This window comes from Pongo abelii, chromosome 5 (assembly GCF_028885655.2).
Source record: "Pongo abelii isolate AG06213 chromosome 5, NHGRI_mPonAbe1-v2.0_pri, whole genome shotgun sequence".
In the NCBI taxonomy this organism is placed as follows: domain Eukaryota; kingdom Metazoa; phylum Chordata; class Mammalia; order Primates; family Hominidae; genus Pongo; species Pongo abelii.
In genome coordinates this window covers 124,785,732-124,809,266 of record NC_071990.2, presented here as the reverse complement: position 1 = coordinate 124,809,266, position 23,535 = coordinate 124,785,732, and the positions used below count along the sequence as shown (strand labels likewise).

At 35.9% G+C, this 23,535-nt stretch overlaps 1 protein-coding gene across 1 annotated transcript in view; it reads left to right on the top strand.

Moving 5' to 3' along the window:
* The window catches only part of TRDN (triadin), a 428,350-nt gene that overhangs the window by 218,063 nt on the left and 186,752 nt on the right, over positions 1-23,535 (top strand). The window contains 1 exon segment of the mRNA NM_001372516.1: positions 19,128-19,181. Within this exon segment, the coding sequence (NP_001359445.1) occupies positions 19,128-19,181 (54 nt within the window).

Genomic DNA, 23,535 nt, shown 5'->3' with positions numbered 1-23,535 from the left:
TGACAAGGAGACAAAGTTTTTGCATTTATAGAACTTCATAGTCCACTGAAGGAGACAAATCATAAAGGGCATGATATCTGAGAATGATACTTGCTATGAAGAATTGAGAGGGCAAGTGGATAGAGAATACGGAAGGTGCTATGTTTTCACTGGGTGGTCTGGGAAGGCCTCTCTGAGGAGATGCTGTCTGAGCAGAGACTTGGATGAAGAAAGGAGTGAGGTGCACACACATTTGTGAAAATAGTTTCATACAGTAAAAATGCAAGCTTCACACAGAAGAAATGCAAAAACCCCAACAATCAGGGAACAGGAAAAGAAGCAGTGGAATAGAATAGCATGAGTGAGGAGCAGGTGGTAGGAGGTGAAGTTAACAGAGTTGTGGAGATCTGGATCACAAAAGATATTATCCTAAGTGAGGTCTGATGCTTTCAAAGGGCCTGAGTACAGATCATTTTAAGCAATTATAAAAGTGAAAACAATGAGAATTAACATAAACACATTTCCCATGTGTTTTGTTGGCTGGAAAAGTTGTTTAGTTGCCTCTTGCTCTGTCCCCTTAACTTTAGTGACACTGCTGTCACTGAATTTTGCATATGAAATTCTCTTCAGAAAAGGATAAGACTAGTGCCATCTGGTGGTCGCAGTTGTGAACGTCATACTCCATCCTGGAATATTTGCAAAACCAAAAGCATTTAGGCCCAGCAGTGCTAAAACTTTCAATAATACTTATCCTCCTAGGTAAATATGTCTATTGAGCACATATAAAACTAGAATATGGAAACTCGACTAAAGTATTGGCTGATGTTGTTCTGTGCTTTGAGGAATCTTTTAGTTTAGCCCAGTAGTTATTTTTGTCTATACAGTATATGCAATGCAGTTCACATAGTAGGTAATAAATAAATTGCTATTCGATTGAAATTAGCCTAATGTCTACCTATCACTGAGGTACCATTGACCTTTATTAGGTCTTCTTTCTGAGATCTCTACAACAGTAGTATTCTTGAATCTAGAGAGAGACAACATCATTTTCTTTTTATTGTGATATTTGTGGTTATGATTATTTGGCTAGTACACTTACTATTTTTATATAGTGTTTGCCTAATAAATATAAATTTACATATGGGATAGAAAGAACTATGTTTTAACGTTACATAGGTGTTTATCTTAAGGGCTACCTGCTTAGACTGTCTGGCTTTGAGCCTTGCCTCAGTCACCTGCAAGTTCTATGGATGAGCCTTAGTTTCCTTCTCTGGAAAGACACTAATGGTTCTAACTTTACCGCGATCTTGTCAAGGTTAAATGAGAAAATCTAGGTAAGCTGTCTAGCCCAGTACTTGGAATATTACAAGTAGCCAATACATGGTAAATATTTTTATAATTTGTATGTATTTGGTATGTAGCATTTGATAAGCTAAAGGTCAAATCATGTCTCATGGGAAAATTAAATATAAAAAAGTAACTAGTTTGTAAGGATAGTTCAGCCTGATCACTCAATAAGCATTTAGTTGAATTCCTTATTTGTAGAAAGCACTGTTCTGGAATATCCATCATACATTTATATTACCAAGAAGTATGCAAAGCTACAAAAGGATAAGCCTCTGAGTGTTTAATAATTATGTTTACAGAGCCTAGAGTGGCATCTGGCACAGAGTAGATGCTCAATAAATATTTGCTGAATGAATGAATTAGAAAGGACTCCTTAAATATAAATATTATCTAGTTTTACTTCTTATTCATGTAATTATTTAATAAAATTTGATATAAGTTAAAGTTTCTGTATATAGATGTAAGTAAAACTGAAATGATATTCAAAATTGTATTATCATTACATTTTTACCTAGGAGAATGAAATCAACAATAATCCTGGGGTACTCATTTTCCAGCAGTAATCAAAAGATTCATGTATTACTAATTATGAGCAGAATACTTAAAGAGAGAAATTTTGGCAACACTATTATGCGAATCACTAAATTTGCATATAGTGGTTTTTCCCCTAAAATGTAATGTGTGTTTTAAGACTTAACTCTCAGAATGGCAATTCCATTTTCCTGCTTCCAAGTTCTTGACTGGGAACTCTTTATTATTACACATATATTTTCTATTCAGCTAAAACTTCCACAACATACAGAATAAAAGATTTGATTTTTCCTGACTTAAAGAAAAGCTGATATTTGTATATATGCATTTGCTATTTATCAAATGAACTCTAGGACAATGTCAACTGCTTACTAATATCCAATATATGTCCATGGACAGCCTCCCTCAAGCAATGAATCTCAGAATATCATGGCAATGTGAAAATTCCTATAACTCACATATTTCCATAAATCCTATGGAGTACGTTCTCGTTAAACATGAGGTAACACTTATTCTGTGTTTTAATGATATTTCAGTGGTTTCTAGAATTTTTTTAAAAAAAATCTCAATAAAAAGGATTTAGCAACCTTAAGGTTAACCTTGATCAATATTTCAGAAAGTATTATTAATTGGAACCTAAAAGGAATGCTAAATGCAAAGATGTGGCATAGGTTCATCAAAATTAAAGAAGTCATGTAAAATTAACCTTAATTCTTCATCAGATAGCGAACTTGAAGATCAGAGAAATTGTGCAGGCTTGATGCATGTGTAGCAAAGCATTTGAAAAGGTACCTTTTGATGTGTGATTAAAAGGTAAGAAAATGGGCTGAATGCAAGAGACAACTAGTTACCCCTTGAACCTTTACTAACCAACACTTAGTAATGGATAACTCTGAATCTGGTAGAGATGTCTAATGGTGAGTAGGGGGCTTCATCCTCTTCTGAGAGTCTCTGGATTTAGTCATTACTAAAAAGATTTTGCATTTGACACTGTTGACTATCTCTTTATCTGTAAGAAGCCTATTCATGATTTGTCAATGGTTTTTGACATGTTTGTTATCATAATAGGCAAGCACATCTTCAAAGCCAATGAAATTTGTTACAATTTTATGTGAAAAAACACCTTCAAGAATGCTTTTTGGGAAACTATATTCACTTGCCAACTGGCTATATTAAACACCACTCTTTCTCTTGTCAAGTGCTTTTTCTTACAATGCCCTATTTATTCCTGGAGAATTCACTCTTATCAGGCTATGAAGTCATCAATTCAAGCTCACTGTAAAGAACCAAAGCTTCACCTTAAGTGCGTAAAATACTCCTAAGTAATTTTGAGTAATGGTCAATTCTATACCCTTTAGAAAAACTATTTTAATTATTTTTTATAACCAGTACTTTCTGGTATTTCACCAAGGTGTGATTTCAGATGTAATCCTAATTAAAGTAGCAATTTGATTATTTGATGCCAGAAAGTCCAGACATATACAAGTCTCTGGAATTGAAGTGTTTTTGATAATTGTTTTGGGAGCAATCACAGGACATTAAGTCCAAGATTCAGACTGAGAGACTGAGATGCTGATGTCATTGACATTACTGCTACGTTGCCCCGACACTGGGAATTTGTTGAGAACGGAAAGATGAAACCATTAAATGACATTTTCACAGAATCACATTACATGGATTCCAAACTTTCTAAAGAGTGTTAACTTTTCAAATCAAGAAGTACTATGATATCTTGATTTCTTATATTGCTTTTCCCTCGTTTTCTCCATGCTATTTTCTTTTTAATGTGATTTTTTCATTGACCACCACATTTCTCCTTAAGTAATCATGTTTAGTTCTATGTTTGAACACAGAGAATTATTGAACATTTTAGATATTTTTTGGGGATTCCAATCTGCTGGAAGCTGTCAAGGTCTAAATTAGCTAGTTACTAATGAACCGAACATAATTTTTCTTTATTTTTTTCTTATGATTTTATCACATGATATGAATTATTCTGGTCATTTTAGGATTTACCATTATTATTTATAATTTTTTAAAAAATGATATTGTTTTACTTAATTTGTAAAACTTTTACCACAAAATATTTATTCATAGAAGTTACTAAAAGCTACATATCAGAGTTTGGTAAGTTTCCAGCTGAGCCTACAGTCTGTTGATAAAGAGATGTAACCAAAGATGATCAGGCATCTTGCTTACAGAACATTAAGAGACACAGAAGAGTATTCACAATCTCACCAGGCAGCTATACCACAATGAAATTCTAAATCTAGGAAGAAAAATAGGACATTTCTTAAAATGTGATGATGGTCTTCTAGCACTATCCAATTAAACTTTCTATATTGGTAGAAATATCTTGTGTCTGTACTGTTGCATGTGGCAGCCACTAGCCACAGGTGGCTCTTTAGCTGTTGAAATATGACTAGTTATTGAGAAGTCAAATTTTCAATTTTATTTAACTTTAAATTATTTAATTTTGCATTTAAACAGCTTAATACGGTTATTGGCTGCCATATTGGACAGCGCTGCCTAATCTTTAAATTTACCGTGTCCTCCCCAGCTCCCACCCATTTCCCTTGTTTTCCAATAATATAGACTTGGGAAGTAAATTGTGGTTTTAGTTAAGGCAAGGGTCAGGTCTTGTGTTCCTGTAATAACTAGATAAGATTCCATGGTGTGCTGGTCAGCTATATTTTGGGGAGATAAAAACAGTACTGAGTTATAGTGTTTGCTGATTTCCGTGGTGTACATAATTCCACCAAGGCCAGTTTGAAGCTATCAACATGAGATTAACCAGCCAGAAGGATTTCTGAAAATTTAACTATCTGGTGTCATAAGCTGGTACGAACTGTATCTACTATACCTATACTCTGTAAAAGTCCCAAATCCTTCCCATGTTTTCTTAAATGTTGCTAAGGTTTACATGCCCTAGATCACTTCTCTCTGCGACTTCTGCTCTTACTTTCTTGGTTCAGCTCATGGACTGGCTTCTTAATTCTCTGTATGCTGGCCTTTTGTTTTTTTCCATAAAAGCACTTTTCTTTAGTTTCCATAAAATCCATTTTCAGAAACCATTTGTACAAAGCATAGAATTTTTTTAAAAAGATACCTGCGGATGGTAGAGGGGATGGGGAAAGAGCTCACTATGTGGCAATATTAATAAATACAGATTAAGTATTGGGTATCTTTGCTATTTAATATCCTCAGGCTACTCTTCACTGCCCTTTCCCATGTTCCCTCCCACTGCACGTCATCTCTCTGACTCCTCTTTGGTGACTTCCTTCTGCCATAGCTTGTTCTCACTCCCTGAGTTTTGGATTTCCCACAGACACTCCAAACTTTCCAACTAGGTCATACAAAGCAATTCAGTTCTGTTCAGCCTCTATTCCCAAACTCTCCTTTTGATAGTCACACTCATCCTGTTGCTTGAAGGACCCTTTATTTGCCATAATCAATCTTCCTTAGAAAGTAGTTATTCAGGCAGGGTGTGGTGGCTCATGCTTCTAATCCCAGCATTTTGGGAAGCCGAGGCAGACGGATCATGAGGTCAGGAGTTCGAGACCAGCCCTGCCAACATGGAGAAACCTCGTCTCTACTAAAAATACAAAAATTAGCTGGGTGTGGTGGCGGGTGCCTGTAACCACAGCTACTCGTGAGGCTGAGGTTGGATAATTGCTTGAACCCAGGAGGTGGAGGTTACAGTGAGCCGATATCCCACCACTGCACTCCAGCCTGGGCAACAGAGCGAGACTTTGACTCAAAAAAAAAAAAAGAAAGAAAGAAAGTTATTCATACGTGTAACAAAACGTATTGAATAACAGCTACACGCCAGGCACTCTTCTGCTTGTAAATATCAAATTTGGCTATTCATTATATTAGTATTGGGTATAATAATTTTCAAAATGCCTAGCACACTGCTGATATATGTTGGCAATCAATAGGTGTCATTTTGTTATGTATTTTTGAAGCAAAATTTAGAAATATATTAACACACTAAGGGATAGAAATAAAGGCTACAACCTTTGGAAAGATTCAGACTTTCATCTCTGTCTTCCTTTTAATTACACATTCTATTTCACCCTCAAAGCTGACTCTTAAATACTAATATTTGTGATGTCCAGATATGTATAAACAGTGATGTAATCCACTATCATTTTAGTAAAACTATGTATAAATCACTGTACATTTAATTAATACAGCATGTATTTTCACTGACCCTATGTTTATTTGTTGCTGTTGCTGTCATAAATTCCCTAGTCACTTATTGTGGATACACAATAAATATATACTTAAAATACTTTTAGTTTCAATAAATGAAGAGGAAATACAATAAATGTTATAGAAATGATTAACATTACATTTTGGTTCATTTTTTTTCTTCGTTGATCACTTTTTGTTTTGCTGTAAACTATTTGGTAATTTTTGTGAGTGCAGTGAGTAATATTTTGTTGTCCTGATGCTAGGTGCTTGCAAAAGGGAAGGAAATGCATGGTGTTCTGTTTTACTTTATGTGATTGGGCATAGAAATGTCTTACCAATTTGATCTCTTATATCTGCCCACAGCTCTTGGACTCCACAGCCTTTGTCCTAGTTCAGGTCATCATTACTCTAGTCTGGAGCAGTGCTGTATCCTCCTTCACAATATGTACTTTACTCCAAATATTCTGCATCAGTGATTTCACTGAAGGCATGTCTGATTATTTCACTCTCCACTTAAACCTGCCAAAGCTTTACTTTGTCCCTTGCATAAAGTCTTAATTGAAGAGTTTCAATGTCTTTCCTGATGTTTCTCTGGCTTCATCTCTTGATAACTCTTTCCTCGCCCTTTGCTCCATCCATCTAAAAGTCCATCCAATTGTTTAAATTCAACCCACTCTCTCTTACAATTATGATTATTTCAGAGGCTTCTTTGTTCAAATCCTTATCCTCCTCTCTCCACCTCCCCTTTGTTTGAATACCAGTTGTTACTTTCATAAAATATCACCCCTTACTGGTTTTCTGGATGGACAGGTGTCTTATTTCAATGAATTTCATAAAATCTCTATCTCTTATAATAGCACATGGCATACAATACTGGGTATTTAATTGTTTCTCACTAGATTCTGAGTTTTGGGTGTGTGTGTGTGTAAATTACATTATCTGTTTTAACTGACAGAGCAAGGCACATTTTGCAAAGTGAATGTCATGCTTGTGTTCAAAATTAAGGTGAATTAATAACTGCAATACGTAACCAGAAGAATCTGTTTCTCTGCTAACATTCAAAAGTAGGAAGAAAGAATACCTTTGCAAGTGCCTATTATGGTCATAGTATTATGGTTGATACTTTACATATGTCACCTCATTTAATCCTCACAGCAATATGAGCCTTTGAAAACTTAAGCATGCTCAAGGAAAATACGAAATGGCAAAGCCAAGATTCAAAGCGTGACCTTTCTGACTGCAATATTTATGTTCTTTTCACTAATCCACATTGCTTTCGAGAATCTGTGAAAGCTGTGTTGCTGACTACTACCCATTTTGTGGGCTAAATTGAAGAATATATGTCAAAGAGGCTTGTAAACTGTAAATATTCTACATAAGTACTGTGAACTTTATAGGTTTTCAAGACACATCTGTTAAATAAATCACTAAGTGACTATATGGTATTATTATTGTAGTTAGTGTGAAAGAGAAGCAAGGAATACTTATTATTTCCATTTCCAGGAGTAACATCACCCAGTCTATGTTCCTCATTAATGAGTGTTGCATTAAAGAAGAGTTCTATCATCAAGTATGTTTAGGAAACAGTGCCGTAACTTAGATTGGTTTCTCTACTGTAGAATTTCAGTCTGGTATATGTTAAGTATATCGTAAAGTCTTAGGAGGGTAACATTTTGTATGCAGTGCTCTCCTGTGTTATTTGACCCTGAACTGTTCTTGTGGAGAAGAGCATCTATCGGGACTAGTATTCTATGGATTCCACTTTAAAGTGTTATGCATCACTTGTAAAATGATTTTTCTTGTCAGAGATTATTACTCTTAAAGATGTGCTCTGCCATGTAAATTTAAACAAGGAATTCGAATGGGTACTTCTGGGACGGTAGAGTATGGAAATTAATTTATATATGTATGTTGCCAAACAATTCTTTTTTTTTGAGAAAAAGTCTCACTCTTGTCCCCCAGGCTGGAGTGCAATGGCGCAATCTTGGCTCACTGCAACCTCTGCGTCCTGGGTTCAAGCGATTCTCCTGCCTCAGCCTCCTAAGTAGCTGGGATTACAGGCGCCTGCCACCTTGCGCAGCTGATTTTTGTATTTTTAGTAGAGACAGGGTTTCTCCATGTTGGCCAGGCTGGTCTCAAACTCCTGACCTCAGGTGATCCACCCACCTCAGCCTCCCAAAGTGTTGGGATTACAAGCGTGAGCCACCGTGCGTGGCCCAAAACAATTCTTATCAAGTTACTTCTCTAAGACATGGATATGAAAATTTTGTACTTTATATTAGAAAATATAAAATATGACCTTATTCAAGTGCTTAATTAGTACCATGTATAGTGAGATGCTTCAATGAAATTCAGAGATTTTGATGATGAAATATTGTGAGCACAGTGTTGGGATGAACAAGACAAATAGCACTAAACACGTGGTATTGAATACTTACTATTTGCCAGGACCTCCTATAAGCATTTTCAATGCATCAATTCATTGTATTTCAATGTACTGATTAGTAGCAGCATAAAGCCAGGTACCATTGTTAATATATTTTAAGGCCATATTTGGGAAACTGAGGAAGAGAGCTGTTGAATGATTTGCCAATGCCACGCAATTAGAAATTGGTTGGAGCAAGATTTAAACCCAGACCAGGCACCTCTAGGACTTATGCTCTTAATGTGTTTACAATATTGCTACTTCCTAGGTGATTTATTGTGGTGAGGTCTTTGTGGAAAAATAATTTCTTATTACAAAAGTGTTTCATGTTTTGGTATAATTTTCAAGGTTTATAACAATTTTGAATCAAGCAATTATAAAAGGCAGAGGCCTTACTTTTACCTTCCTTAAGATTAATTTTTACAAAACAATTTTTTGCCATGCTTTTTTCCTTTGCTCTTTAATCCTTCAAAATAATAAACATTTGTTATTCAAGGGACTTATTCCTTCAGTTCATTATTTATACAAAACAAGGAGAAAGAGTATGTATTGTCCATAGCTACAGAGAGGGTGGCATGAGCCAAAAGAAAAAAACAAGATGCATATGGGAATTTTATGGGAGTGTGCAGCTTAGGGGGAGAGATAGAAACATATCTGTGAACAGCAAAAGTAAGCTTAGAAAGGGAAAGATGCCTTAAGAAAGTCCTGGTGAAGCACTATGTCGGCCCCAAGGAGGGAGAAAACAATGGCACTACGGGGATCAGAAAAGTTTCCAAGAAATGATAGTATTTCACTTTGGAGGGTAAAAAGCGGTTGACCGTGAAGAAAAAGAGAAAAGTAGAACAAGACAAATAAGGGCATGGGGAAGAGCCCTGATTCTGTTTCTGTATGCACAGGGTTAATAAAACATGTTTCATTCAGTTCGGTTGGTATAAGCAGAAAGCAACTTTATTCTTTCTGTAACTACCAATGCAAACCCACTCTGCAGACTTGCTTCTCTTCACCCCTTGGGTGAAATCAGGAACAGACTCTATAGCTTGCCTGGTCATGCTCAACTCAGATAATAAAACAATGGTGTCTTTTTTAAAGGCATCCATCCAATCCAGTACAATATCAAAGCTCTCAACTTTCATTCAAATAAAAATTTCCCCCACCCCACCCCCACCTAAGCTTGGGCCCTCTCAGCAAGCACCCTGAGCTTGGAGCCTGAAAGTGGGAAGGTATTGCGGGTTTCTTTTCTCTTTTTCCTACTCTGGGAAAAATTGCTCACTCTCTTAATTTCAGTTTATACCTCTATGTGCATGACTTTAGAATCTCCATATCTTTTCAAGGACCCTCGTTTCTTCAAATGTCTACTCAATATTTTCATTTGAATTTCTACCATCGCTTCAAACTTAACATGTGTTAAAAGCTTTAGTTAAATTATGTTAAAACCTATTCTGTTTATCAGGTCCAAAATCTGTCTTGTTTGAAATAACAGGCTTCTTTCCTTCTCTGTATATGTCGAACACAAAATTGTGTTAGATTCTTCTTTTAAATAGCTTATTTTTTTTCCATTTCCATTAACATTTGCTTAGTCTAAGGTATTATCACCTTACATAGAGTATTCCAGTGACATTGTACCTGGCTTCTATGCTAAAGGGACAGAAGCCCCTTCCCAGACAATCATGGACACTTTTATCTCTTCAAAACACTGCTGTGTAACTTTCCTGCCCAAAAATGCAGAAGCACTCAATGTACTAAGACAAAAGTCTACCTTATTTGCTGAGATTTCAAGGTCAGTTATTTTGACCATAATTTACTTTTAAACAAACTTTAACATTTGGTTTATTAAAATAAAACCTTTAAACAAATTAAATTAAACAATTTACTTGAGCAAAAAATGATTCATAAACCTGGCACAATTCAAAACTAAAGAGTTTCAGAGAGCTCTGCTCAGGTGGGCAGTGAGCTGTTATAGCCCAAACCGCAGGGAAATACAGAAATAGCTTGATTGGTTAAATCTAGACATTTGCCTTATTTGGACATGGTCTGATCAGTTGGCTGCCTGTGACTGGCTGAAGCTCAGCTGTTTGTGATTGACTGAGACTGTTTTCTGTTACAAAAAACATACTCTGAAGTAAGGTTTCAGTTTGTTTACATACTGAGTTAGGTTGCAGTTCATTATGTAGGAACTCACAATGTGAAGACAGCCTCAGGCCAATGGCCTTTTGCTTATTTCATGTGTTTTACTTCTCATTAACATCAAACAAGACTCTTCTGCTCCAGCTGGATTGATTCACAATTCCAGGAGAATACATTGTCATTCACTCTGCAGCTTTCTTTCCCTTTCCCCTTTGTGGCTCCACACCTTATCTCTCCTTTAGTTTTTTTTTTCTTTTTGAGTTGGAGTCTCGCTCTGTTGCCCAGGCTGGAGTGCAGTGGCGTGATCTTGGCTCACTGCAACCTCCACCTCCCGGGTTCAAGCAATTCTCCTGCCTCAGCCTTCCTAGTAGCTGGAATTACAGGTGCGCACTCCCACACCCAGCTAATTTTTGTATTTTTAGTAGAGATAGGGTTTCACCATGTTGGCCAGTAGGCTGTTCTCGAACTCCTGACCTCAGGTGATCCACCTACCTTGGCCTCCCAAAGTGCTGAGATTATAGGCATGAGGCACTACACCCAGCCTCCTTTAAATCTTATCTATATCCTGCCTCCTTAAAAATTGCCAATCTCTAAAACTCAGAGTACCATACACTTTATTTAGCATTTTTTCACACAGCGTTCCTAACCAAACTGTGGGTGGAACTAATTCTTATGTTTAGGTAATATAGATGCCTTATTCCCAGTAAGCACTCATGCAATAAATACAGAAGAGTAAGTGACAAACCTCAGTAATTATTTGGAGATGCGTTTTCTCATTTAAAATCAAATTGCATAATGTTCAACCCCTAATCCCCTGTTTAATCTGAGGACTAAGTTTACCAGAAAGTGTTTGCTTAGAAATAACCTCTGAATTCTTCCTTGGGCTGCTTGATTTAGAATTCTCCATTCAGGATTTCTACCCTTTGGAAATCATGGTAATTTATCAATGTAATCTGCATTTTACAAACCTAGCCATTTTTAGAAAAAACTTAAATTCTCTTTGAATCTGATTATAACATCTTTAGATTTTGACATCTATAGAACTGTAGAGGAAAAAAGGGCTCAAGAAGTCTGCGTAATTTTGTGAGGATAATTGCCACATACTTGGTTTAGAATTGTCAGGCATATAATATGGGCTTTTCAAACACCTTGTCTCCCAATCATTATTCACTTATTCACGCAATAACATTTCGGGATGCCTGTTCAGTACCAAGAACTGTGTTAGAGATACAATGTACACAAAAGCCAGTCTTTGCCCTTAGTTTTTCTTTCCACTATTCTTATTACGTTATATTTTCAGAGGACTACATTCACACAATTCTGTTTGTTTATAACATTTCCAAATTGGGTAAGGAGATAAAAGTGGTGTGCGTGTTTCTTATTTTCTAGGAAAGGAAAAACAGAATGGTGATATTCACATATACTGCTTACTAATGTTAGAAAAAAGGGGCTGGTTTTTTAAGTGTTAAATTTAGATCATACTGTTCTATGACACACTTTAATGAGGAAAGCACTCTCTCTACCTTATATGTAAGGTGGGCTTTAGAGCACGGGTCCCCAAACCCTGGTACTGGTCTGTGGCCTGATAGGAACCAGGCTGCACAGCAGAGGGTGAGCAGCCAGGAAAGGAGCATTACAGCCTGGGCTCCGTCTCCTGTCAGATCAGCGGGGGCTTTAGATTCTCATAGGAGCTTGAACCCTATTGTGAATTGCTCATGCTAGGGATCTAGGTTGTGTGCTCCTTATGAGGGTCTAACTAATGCCTAACGATCTGAGGTGAAACAGTTTCATCTCGAAACCATCCCCCATTACCCCCATCCCCCACTGTCCCTGTGAGGAAAAACTGTCTTCCACAAAACCAGGCCCTGGTGCCAAAAACATTGGGGACTGTCAAAATTAGAGGCCTTGTCAACTAGACCTTATTTAATTTTTAAAATTGAAATTTTAACTGAAGAATATGGCTAAATAATCAGAAATTTTGTTTCCTTTATATGTTTATGTATGTGTATGTGTATGTGTGTGTTTATATATATATATACACATACATATTCTTTATGTCAAATAAAATGGCTTATTTTCTAAAATAAACTCTTGACTTTTAAAATCATTACTATATTTTTCTTAGAGTCTGAATCAATCCTAGCCCAATAAATAAATCACTCATGTGGAGAATGCAATAGTTTTTCCAAATCATAACATTTATTTCACTAAAGTGTCAAATTTCTACTTAAAATTCTAAGTAGAATTCACATTTGTGTTTGAGTCCTAACTGTTCTAGAAATTGTATTCTTCTCCTAAGGAAATCATTCCAATTTGTTGGTCAGAATGCTTGCTTTTAAAATATTATCAATGCAAAAGGAATGTTTATTTTATGGTAGTGGAGGACTACCAGGATAAGTCTTAATAATACAAATGAATAAATAATCAAGAAATTTGCCATCAAAAATAATGTAGGCAAATTCTTCTAATATTTTTATCTGTGTTCATAATCACTGATTTTAGAAAGTTGCTATAGAAGGTAGAAAGGAACCTTGAGTGACCAGCTGGTACTGTCTCTTTGCTTTAGGCAAAAACATCTAGGACCCCTCTAAGACAGGTATTTCTTTCTCTGGCGTCTCAAGAAATGGGACTTCATATCTTCCCATGGTATTGCATTCTGTTGTTTTATTAGATACATGGAATAAACCTTTTCCTTAGTCTAAATGTAATCTGCCCTTAATATGGCAAATACTTTGAAGAGTAAAAGGCCAAATGTTCTGTATCTTGCACATAACTTTCCTTTATATTAAAAAAAAGTTTCTTCTGCTAATCATTTAAATTAATTGATACCTTGGTCTTCAACCCTAAATTGTTGATTACTTAAGAAACTTATCATTCTCACACATTCTATCCAGACAGCTAGATAATGCCATGAGGGGGAATGCTCATTATTCTAATTGATGTTTCCCAATCATTTTCCGTTTTCCTATGCTTAATTTTTGGAAAAAGCTGATTTTATGTGTAACATCTATAGGTAGATTTTGACCTACATGTAGTAAAAGCATCCAAATTCTTTCTTTTTTCAAATTAAGAAATACTTAGAATGAGTTAAATGGAAGAGATAGTCTTTTTTAAAGATTAAAAAACAGATTATTTTAGTAGCCGTGAAATAATCAATTTTTTTCTGAATTAAATGCTATAATGCTAACTTATTAAGGTAAAAGCTACTTAGATTCCAAAACAAAATACATGGCTTGATGAGGTGAAGATTTTCTGGGGGAAAAAATCTAGCAAAATTATGCTACCTATTGTAAATCATTTTGCCAACTTATTTAGATTTTTAACCTCTAGCAATAACAGATTATTTTGATAAATTATTCATATTTCTGCATTGTGAACCTTTTGCAATTTGCATATCTGGCTGCAAATAGGCCCTTCTTTCAGGCTTCAGTCCCCTTGGTCACACAGGATGGCCAAAGGCTGCTTCATGATTTATTTCATCTCAATAGGGTAATTATCATACTGAAATGAAGCAATGCCCATGAAATATGCTTTCCCAGAGTTATAATACAAGAGGCTTAACCTAGAGCTTTCAAGTATGTAGCAACTTTTAGCTTAAATGTTAACCTTTCTCTATTTTGGTACTATCTATATCTAAAAATAATACTGGATTTTATAAGAATAGAAAACAATAATTTGGAATTTGATTTAGCAGCTCATTGGACTGCAAGATAATTTGTCATTAGTTTCCACTATCTTATGCAAAAAATAAAGGATGTATATATTTTGAGGGGTCAAGGTTTTATATTGCTGGGTCAAATTTTAGCTGCTGAATTAATAAACATGAATTTATCTCCTGATCTGTTGAAAAGTCATTCAATTTTTCTATATTTAGTTTTCTTACCTAAGAAAATAAGAACAGTCAGCCAGACGTGGTGGCTCACGCCTGTAATCCCAGCACTTTGGGAGGCCGAGGCAGGTGAATCACGAAATCAGGAGTTCAGGACCAGCCTGACCAACATGGTGAAACCCTGACTTTACTGAAATTACAAAAAAATTAGCTGGGTGCAGTGGCGGATGCCTGTAGTCCTGGCTACCCAGGAGGCTGAGGTAGGAGAATCGCTTGAACTTGGGAGGCGGAGGTTGCAGTGAACCAAGATCGTGCCACTACACGCCAGCCCGGGTGACAGAGTGAGATGCCGTCTCAAAAAAAAACAGAAAGAAGATAAGAACGATCTAAGTTCCTTGTAATATTGATGAAGTAGCAAGAGACAGCTTTAAAGCTGTTTTCATTTCTTTGGAAGATTAATAAAATAAATTTGATTCATAATTTGAATCCTGAAAAAATGTTTATCTCAAACATGCTCTTAAGTAGAATTCCAATATTTTCATTTTTTGTTGTTTCCCCTCCTATTCTTTTAACAAAATCCATGCAAATTAATTAAAAATTTGCAAATTTGTTTAAATTAGTTAATTTTACAAAATTCCCAACTGCAATGTGGGTTACCATATATTCTACTAAAAATCTAGTTCTAAAATTCAGAGTTAATACACTTTCTGAATAACACATAATCAGTGATCAAAGAGAAAAAGAGATTTTGCGTCATCTTAAAAGTGAAATAGATCCCTGAACTTAATGTTCCTTTTCAAAGCAGTCAATTGGAATTTTTTTCATTTTTATAGTTAGGTATTCTGTGCCATTTCTTACTGTTTCATAGAGACAATTTTTTCAGCAGTTTGTTGGCTCTGGAGTTATAAAGTTGAATAAGTGACCATCAATCAGTGATCTCAGAGAATTTATAGGGTAGTAGGAAGGGAAGTTGTACGAGTAAATAATTATATGATTTCACATTGAAATGGAAATCTGTACTGTGGAGGTCAGTGGTCTGGGTATTGTCAATAACCAGGATAAAGTCTGTGTGGTAGGAGCCCACTGCCTGCTTTACCCTCTGCTGCTACTCATTCTCCTGCCCCTGTCAGTTCCTCTCGCTAATGGCCAGCCACTTCACTGCAGCTGGGGGGAATCTTTCTTATTTATTTTGTTGTTACTATAAGTAAGGAACTTACATGTTATTCAGGTATTTGAATAACATTGTTTATTGTCTCTTTTGAAGTAATCATTGATCCCTACCAACTTATTCTAAAATTAAAACATAATAAATACACTTTTTTTTTCAGAGATGGGAGAATGCTCAAAAACATGTAAGATGTGGATAGGTTTCTCAGCAATACTATTATTCTTTATCTGCTGTCCATTAGCCAAAGACCAATTCTGGCTGCTGACAGTGTAGCAGTCCATTTGCCACTAAAGTTATGTGAAAACTATTTTTGAAAACGTAATGGATTTGCACTTTACATTAAATGAAGTCAAAGTATAAACAGTGTCCTAGAAATGAAAAGTTAATCATATTAAACTAATATTTAAATCTCTGTGCAAAAATTGGCTCTTTAACAAAATGTTTGCAGACTAATGATATCTTTTCAGTTTTGTAAATCAGGTTGTTCCATGTCTGTGGAATCAGAAGACATTGAAACATTTGGCTCATCTGATTCATGACAATTTGTTTATATAAATACCACATGTTTCAGGGATCTACAAATACTAACTTCTCTGATAATTTCCTGTGAAAACACCCCCAAGTGAATTATGCTGACATTTTAATCTAGGTCCATCCTATCTCTGATTTAAAAGTCCAAAATACTATTTATCAATTTCAGAATTACTATAATCTTTAGTTGAGTATTGTTATGGTCATCTGTTTTTTATTTAAGTCATAGTACTTTATTTCCAAAAACACAGCTATAAACAAAACTATGACAAGATAAAATCATGTGATGTAATGAAATTTTCATTAGAATATGTGTAGTGGAGGCAGTACAGATGAAATACTGTAGTAGGTGTTGGAAACAGTGGGTTCATTATCCTGTCTTCTTTATTTTTGTATAGGTTTAGAATTTTCCATAACAAAAATGTAGTTTCTTTTGTAGTTGGCAGAAATCAAAAGGAGACAGAGAAATTATTTATAATGAAAAGTCTGTCTGGATTAATGTGTTTTCAGTAGTACAATATTTGGTGCAGCCTTCTTGTGTTGTACATGTATGGACTCAGGGTCGATTCCTCCCCTAATGTCATGCAATTTTGAAAATGGAAATGCTGTGCAAGAGCAGATGTCAAATCTGATCTTCTTTGCATGTGTCCTCGGTAGTTTCAAGGATGATATTGTTGTTGGTGGGATGCAAGCTGGCAGACTTACTGAAAAGACATTTGGTTTTAAACTGTTAATTTCTATTGAGATGTAGATCAGGTAGTAGTTTGTGAACTAGTATTTTAGACAGGTGAAAACGCAGTTGAGGTTGGCCCAACTGCAATTGCTTTTGCACCAATCTCATAAATGAACTTTAAAGCTTAAAATCAGAGAAGGAATAGATGGAGTTATGAGGGACAAACATGACACTGCTACGATCCCGAGATTTTCCTCCATTGAAATCATTCTTTTTCAGGTAGACATTGTAGAATGACCTCTTTAAAATACACTTTTACCTGGAAACAGTATCTTCAATGCATCAGTGTGCATTTTTGGATTGTTTTCTTTGGCATGTGTTGGACGTGGGACAATGAGGTGCAGGGAAGGCTTAGGGAGGGAACTAAGTCTTAGTAGAAAGAAGAGCCTGTAGATAAGGAACCCTAAAACATGCCCAATCTATGTGCACACAGCCAAACCCAGGACAGGTTAAGGTTATTAAAGAGGTAAAGCCCATTGAGAGATGACCAGCCTGTTGGGACACTCAAATGGGAAAAGCTCAGCACTCAGGGGCATGTTTCTGAACCTGACCGCTGAGGGAGAAAGCAGCTGACAGAGAAACCAAACAGTCTGTGGGAGAAGTGATAAGGTCCTAGGAAAAGCACTACATAATTTGCAGGTGTATGTGACCTCCGTGGTCTAATAGAATCTTAGGTGTGATGAGATTGTTTAGGATCAGTGATTTAAGAGGATATAAAGAAAAAGGAGAAGATAGGAGGAAAATTGGCTGCAAATTTTTGCAAATATTTCTACAAATTCTAAGGTACTTTACCTACTGATATTTTAAAATCTTTTTCTTTAAAATTTAATTACAAACTACAGTATAATTTTCTAATATTTTGAGATCTCCAAGAAGTAAAACATCTGAGCAGAATGGTGTTCTTTTGTTGAAATTTTTGGGCATATTATTTTCTTCTTTTCTTCCATTTGTTTTAGTCAACAATTATTTAATACTTGTCTACTAAATGTCAATTATATATAATTACTAATTGAGACTATTTAGTCTAGGTTTGACAAAGATGGTACTAGCATGCATGCATTTTTCCTCCAGAAAAAAAATTAATTATGTAAATACCAAGGGTAGACTGAATTCAGTTTTGGCAAAAGATATTTTGTCTGAATACATAGCTATAGTAATTAGAATTATTTATGAATCAAGTAATATTTATTTTATGTAGCAACAAATAAAAATTAGCATTTTTATAATCATGTTTATATATAAATGAATAATTATCTTATCAACAAGAGGTAAAACATGAATTAGAAATCAAATCAACATTAAGCAAGTTATAATCAACATTTGACAATAATTAAATGAAAGATTGAATATATATGTGAATCAAATACTACATCCACCTAACTTTGTGTCCACACATAATTATTCCTAAACATGTGATGTATGAATGAATGAAAGTGAATATCTAAAATAAATGACCCAATCTTACTTTCCATTATTAAATAATAATTCAACTACTGAAAACAGTAAAGACAATAAGAAACTGTACTAAGTCAAATGTGAAGTGAGCCATTATTTTTTGAAATTTTGATTTACCCATTATTTCCCATTCTGATTAAGTATATTTAAATGTTTATCATGTAAGTTTTTTTTTTAATAAATCCTTTTTCTTTAAAGGAAAAATTCCGAACAAAGGAGAAAAACATAACAAAAAAACTTAGAACAAGAGAGAAGAAAGATTCAAAATGAAGCTTGCTCATTCTCTCGGACATATTTTGCCCAGGGCCACACTAATAGTGATTGGTGCCACTGCAGTTTAGGGAAGGGCATTTTAGAGTCAAAGCCTTGAACTTGCGATTGGTTGTTCCAGGCTTTATTCTCATATTAGTCACTAAGGGACCTTCAGTAAGTCATCTTATTTGGTTCTACATGTGCCATCGATTTCTAAGGGCTGATAATACAGACGTAATTTAAATAGAATTCTGAGATTTTCAAATTCAGATGCTCAACAAATGCAAAGTGATATTCCATGGCCAGTTAACAGTGAGGCAAAACAGTTTTTGGAATCTTTATCTTATGATTTAAATTGCTTCAGTCATGTTTTTCTTTCAGTAAGCGCCATTCTCAGCAATTCCTCTAATAAGTTTATTTCTTAACAAAAATTCTTCGTGTCAAGGGCAACACTTTTTATGCTTGTTTGTGTTTGTGCCCCCCTGCCCCTTTTTTATTTATATATTTTTCCAAAATCATACTTCATGGTAATTTATGTTTTTTTCATTCCAAGAGCCGAGAAAAGCTTCTGAAACCAAACAAGGGACTGTAAAAATTGCAGCACAAGGTAAGCAATAAAACACTTTAGAAAGCATTGCCTTTTTTTAAACATCTATAGCACTTTATTGACAAAAGCAAAAGCTGTTTATTGCAGAATAGCACCATCTGCTGGGATATTGCAAAAAAATATTGTTGAATGAAAATACACAGTTCAAGAATTTATTTAGTAATTGGAGCAAGCATGACTGAGAGTAATGCCAAATTTGCAGAGGAAGTGCCGAAGGACCCAAGAACTAGTCTTGGCTTCAAGTTTCAGTATTTGAGCTTTATGTATGTTTTTAAAAATAATCCATTGATGTGCATAAAGAAATACAGATACAGATATAAAATAATGTACACTTTTCTATAATTTTCAGTATACCTTGTAATTTATGTCACATGAGAAAATCAGAATATTAAATTAATATTACTTCATAAACATCAAAACTGTAAAAATTGGGTTCCAGATATGGCTACAAAATAATTATCCTATTTTTATGAGTCATCTAAGAAAATTAGTTTCACCATTTACAAATATCTTCAGGATATCAAAAGTGGTTTCGTCTCACACCATGAGGATTAACTTGATGAAAGCATAAGGGAAGGGTTCAAGTGTTCTGCTTTTGTTATGTGGCAAAACTTTATGGAACACACTTAGAAAATAAAAGATACAATATTTACTGGAGAAGATCTTTATCATCTCTTCTATGCTAGATTATATAATATCAAGCAATAAAGGAGATGCACATAGGTGGTGGTACAATTTTCAGGGGTAGAAGGCTCTCATAGCAGACTTCCTAGCATATCACATGATGTATGACCGAAATGTATTATATCTGAGCAAAATTTTTCTCTTGTATTTAATCTTGGACCCAGCAACATGCAGAATCACCCCCAAATATATTGGTAACGTGGGTTTGTTAAATGCCATTTGACTCAAGGATGTTGTTGTCTGTGAGCAAAATAAGCTAGAATGATTAAAAGCTATGATACCAGTTTTTAGTTTTCATGTTGAAAAACTTGTTTTTCTTTAGGAAAGTTCTGATAGGGAATATAGTAAATATTATGAATGGTAGAAAGGCAGGACAAATATTATTACCTTTGGTTTTTTAATACATGAAAACACAGGTCAGGGTGAGTTCCTCAAGCCAATGACTACCAGTTTAAGAAATCACTGCTATTAGTGTATATATGTTTTAATAGAAAACAACAATCACCCAGTTCAAGCTTCCCCGCTGCTTTGTTTACCTAAGCAAGCCTGGGCAATGGCGGGCGCCCCTCCCCCAGCCTCGCTGCCAGCTTGCAGTTTGATCTCAGACTGCTGTGCTAGCAATCAGAGAGACTCCGTGGGCGTAGGATCCTCCGAGCCAGGTGCGGGATATAATCTTATGGTGTGCCGTTTTTTAAGCCCATCGGAAAAGCGCAGTATTAGGGTGGGAGCGAACCGATTTTCCAGGTGCAGTCTGTCACTCCTTTCTTTGACTAGGAAAGGGAACTCCCTGACCCCTTGCGCTTCCCGAGTGAGGCAGTGCCCCGCCCTGCTTCAGCTGGCACACGGTGCACTGCACCCTCTGTCCTGTGCCCGCTGTCTGGCACTCCCTAGTGAGATGAACCTGGTACCTAAGGAAGCACTAAACATGGAAAGGAACAACCGGTACCAGCCGCTGCAAAATCATGCCAAATTGTAAAGACCATCGAGGCTAGGAAGAAACTGCATCAACTAACGAGCAAAATAACCAGCTAACATCATAATGACAGGATCAAATTCACACATAACAGTATTAACTTTAAATGTAAATGGACTAAATGCTCCAATTAAAAGACACAGACTGGCAAATTGGATGAAGAGTCAAGACCATCAGTGTGCCGTATTCAGGAAATCCATCTCACACGCAGAGACACACATAGGCTCAAAATAAAAGGATGGAGGAAGATCTACCAAGCAAATGGAAAACAAAAAAAGGCAGGGGTTGCAATCCTAGTCTCGGATAAAACAGACTTTAAACCAACAAAGATCAAAAGAGACAAAGAAGGCCATTACATAATGGTAAAGGGATCAATTCAACAAGAAGAGTTAACTATCCTAAATATATATGCACCCAATAAAGGAGCACCCAGATTCATAAAGCAAGTCCTGAGTGACCTACAAAGAGACTTAGACTCCCACACAATGACAATGGGAGACTTTAACACCCCACTGTCAACAGTAGACAGATCAACGAGACAGAAAGTTAACAAGGATACCCAGGAATTGAACTCAGCTCTGCACCAAGCAGACCTAATAGACATCTACAGAACTCTCCACCCCAAATCAACAGAATATACATTCTTTTCAGCACCACACCACACCTATTCCAAAATTGACCACATAGTTGGAAGTAAAGCTCTCCTCAGCAAATGTAAAAGAACAGAAATTATAACAAACTGTCTCTCAGAACACAGTGCAATCAAACTAGAACTCAGGATTAAGAAACTCACTCAAAACTGCTCAACTACATGGAAACTGAACAACCTGCTCCTGAATGACTACTGGGTACGTAATGAAATGAAGGCAGAAATAAAGATGTTCTTTGAAACCAACGAGAACAAAGACACAACATACCAGAATCTCTGGGACACATTCAAAGCAGTGTGTAGAGGGAAATTTATAGCACTAAATGCCCACAAGAGAAAGCAGGAAAGATGCAAAATTGACACCCTAACATCTCAATAAAAAGAACTAGAAAAGCAAGAGCAAACACATTCAAAAGCTAGCAGAAGGCAAGAAATAACTAAAATCGAGCAGAACTGAAGGAAATAGAAACACAAAAAAACCCTTCAAAAAATTAATGGATCCAGGAGCTGGTTTTTTGAAAGGATTAACAAAGTTGATAGACCGCTAGCAAGACTAATAAAGAAGAAAAGAGAGAAGAATCAAATAGACACAATAAAAAATGATAAAGGGGATATCACTACTGATCCCACAGAAATACAAACTACCATCAGAGAATACTACAAACACCTCTACGCAAATAAACTAGAAAATCTGGAAGAAATGGATAAATTCCTGAACACATACACCCTCCCAAGACTAAACCAGGAAGAAGTTGAATCTCTGAATAGACCAATAACAGGCTCTGAAATTATGGCAATAATCAATAGCTTGCCAACCAAAAAGAGTCCAGGACGAGAGGATTCACAGCCGAATTCTACCAGAGGTACAAGGAGGAACTGATACCATTCCTTCTGAAACTATTCCAATCAATAGAAAAAGAGGGAATCCTCGCTAACTCATTGTATGAGGCCAGCATCATCCTGATACCAAAGCTGGGCAGAGACACAACCAAAAAAGAGAATTTTAGACCAATATCCTTGATGAACATTGATGCAAAAATCCTCAATAAAATACTGGCAAACCGAATCCAGCAGTACATCAAAAAGCGTATCCACCATGATCAAGTGGGCTTCATCCCTGGGACGCAAGACTGGTTCAATATACGCAAATCAATAAATGTAATCCAGCATATAAACAGAACCAAAGACAAAAACCACATGATTATCTCAATAGATGCAGAAAAGGCCTTTGACAAAATTCAACAACTCTTCATGCTAAAAACTCTCAATAAATTAGGTATCAATGGGACGTATCTCAAAATAATAAGAGCTATCTATGACAAACCCACAGCCAATATCACACTGAATGGGCAAAAACTGGAAGCATTCCCTCTGAAAACTGGCACAAGACAGGGATGCCTTCTCTCACCACTCCTATTCAACATAGTGTTGGAAGTTCTGGCCAGGGCAATTAGGCAGGAGAAGGAAATAAAGGGTATTCAATTAGGAAAAGAGGAAGTCAAATTGTCCCTGTTTGCAGATGACATGATTGTTTATCTAGAAAACCCCATTGTCTCAGCCCAACATCTCCTTAAGCTGATAAGCAACTTCAGCAAAGTCTCAGGATATAAAATCAATGTGCAAAAATCACAAGCATTCTTATACACCAATAACAGACAAACAGAGAGCCAAATCATGAGTGAACTCCCATTCACAATCACTTCAAAGAGAATAAAATACTTTGGAATCTAACTTACAAGGGATGTGAAGGACCTCTTCAAGGAGAACTACAAACCACTGCTCAATGAAATAAAAGAGGATACAAACAAATGGAAGAACACTCCATGCTCATGGGCAGGAAGAATCAATATTGTGAAAATGGCCATACTGCCCAAGGTAATTTACAGATTCAATGTCATCCCCATCAAGCTACCAATGACCTTCTTCACAGAATTGGAAAAAACTACTTTAAAGTTCATAGGGAACCAAAAAAGAGCCCGCATCGCCAAGTCAATCCTAAGCCAAAAGAACAAAGCTGGAGGCATCATGCTACCTGACTTCAAACTATA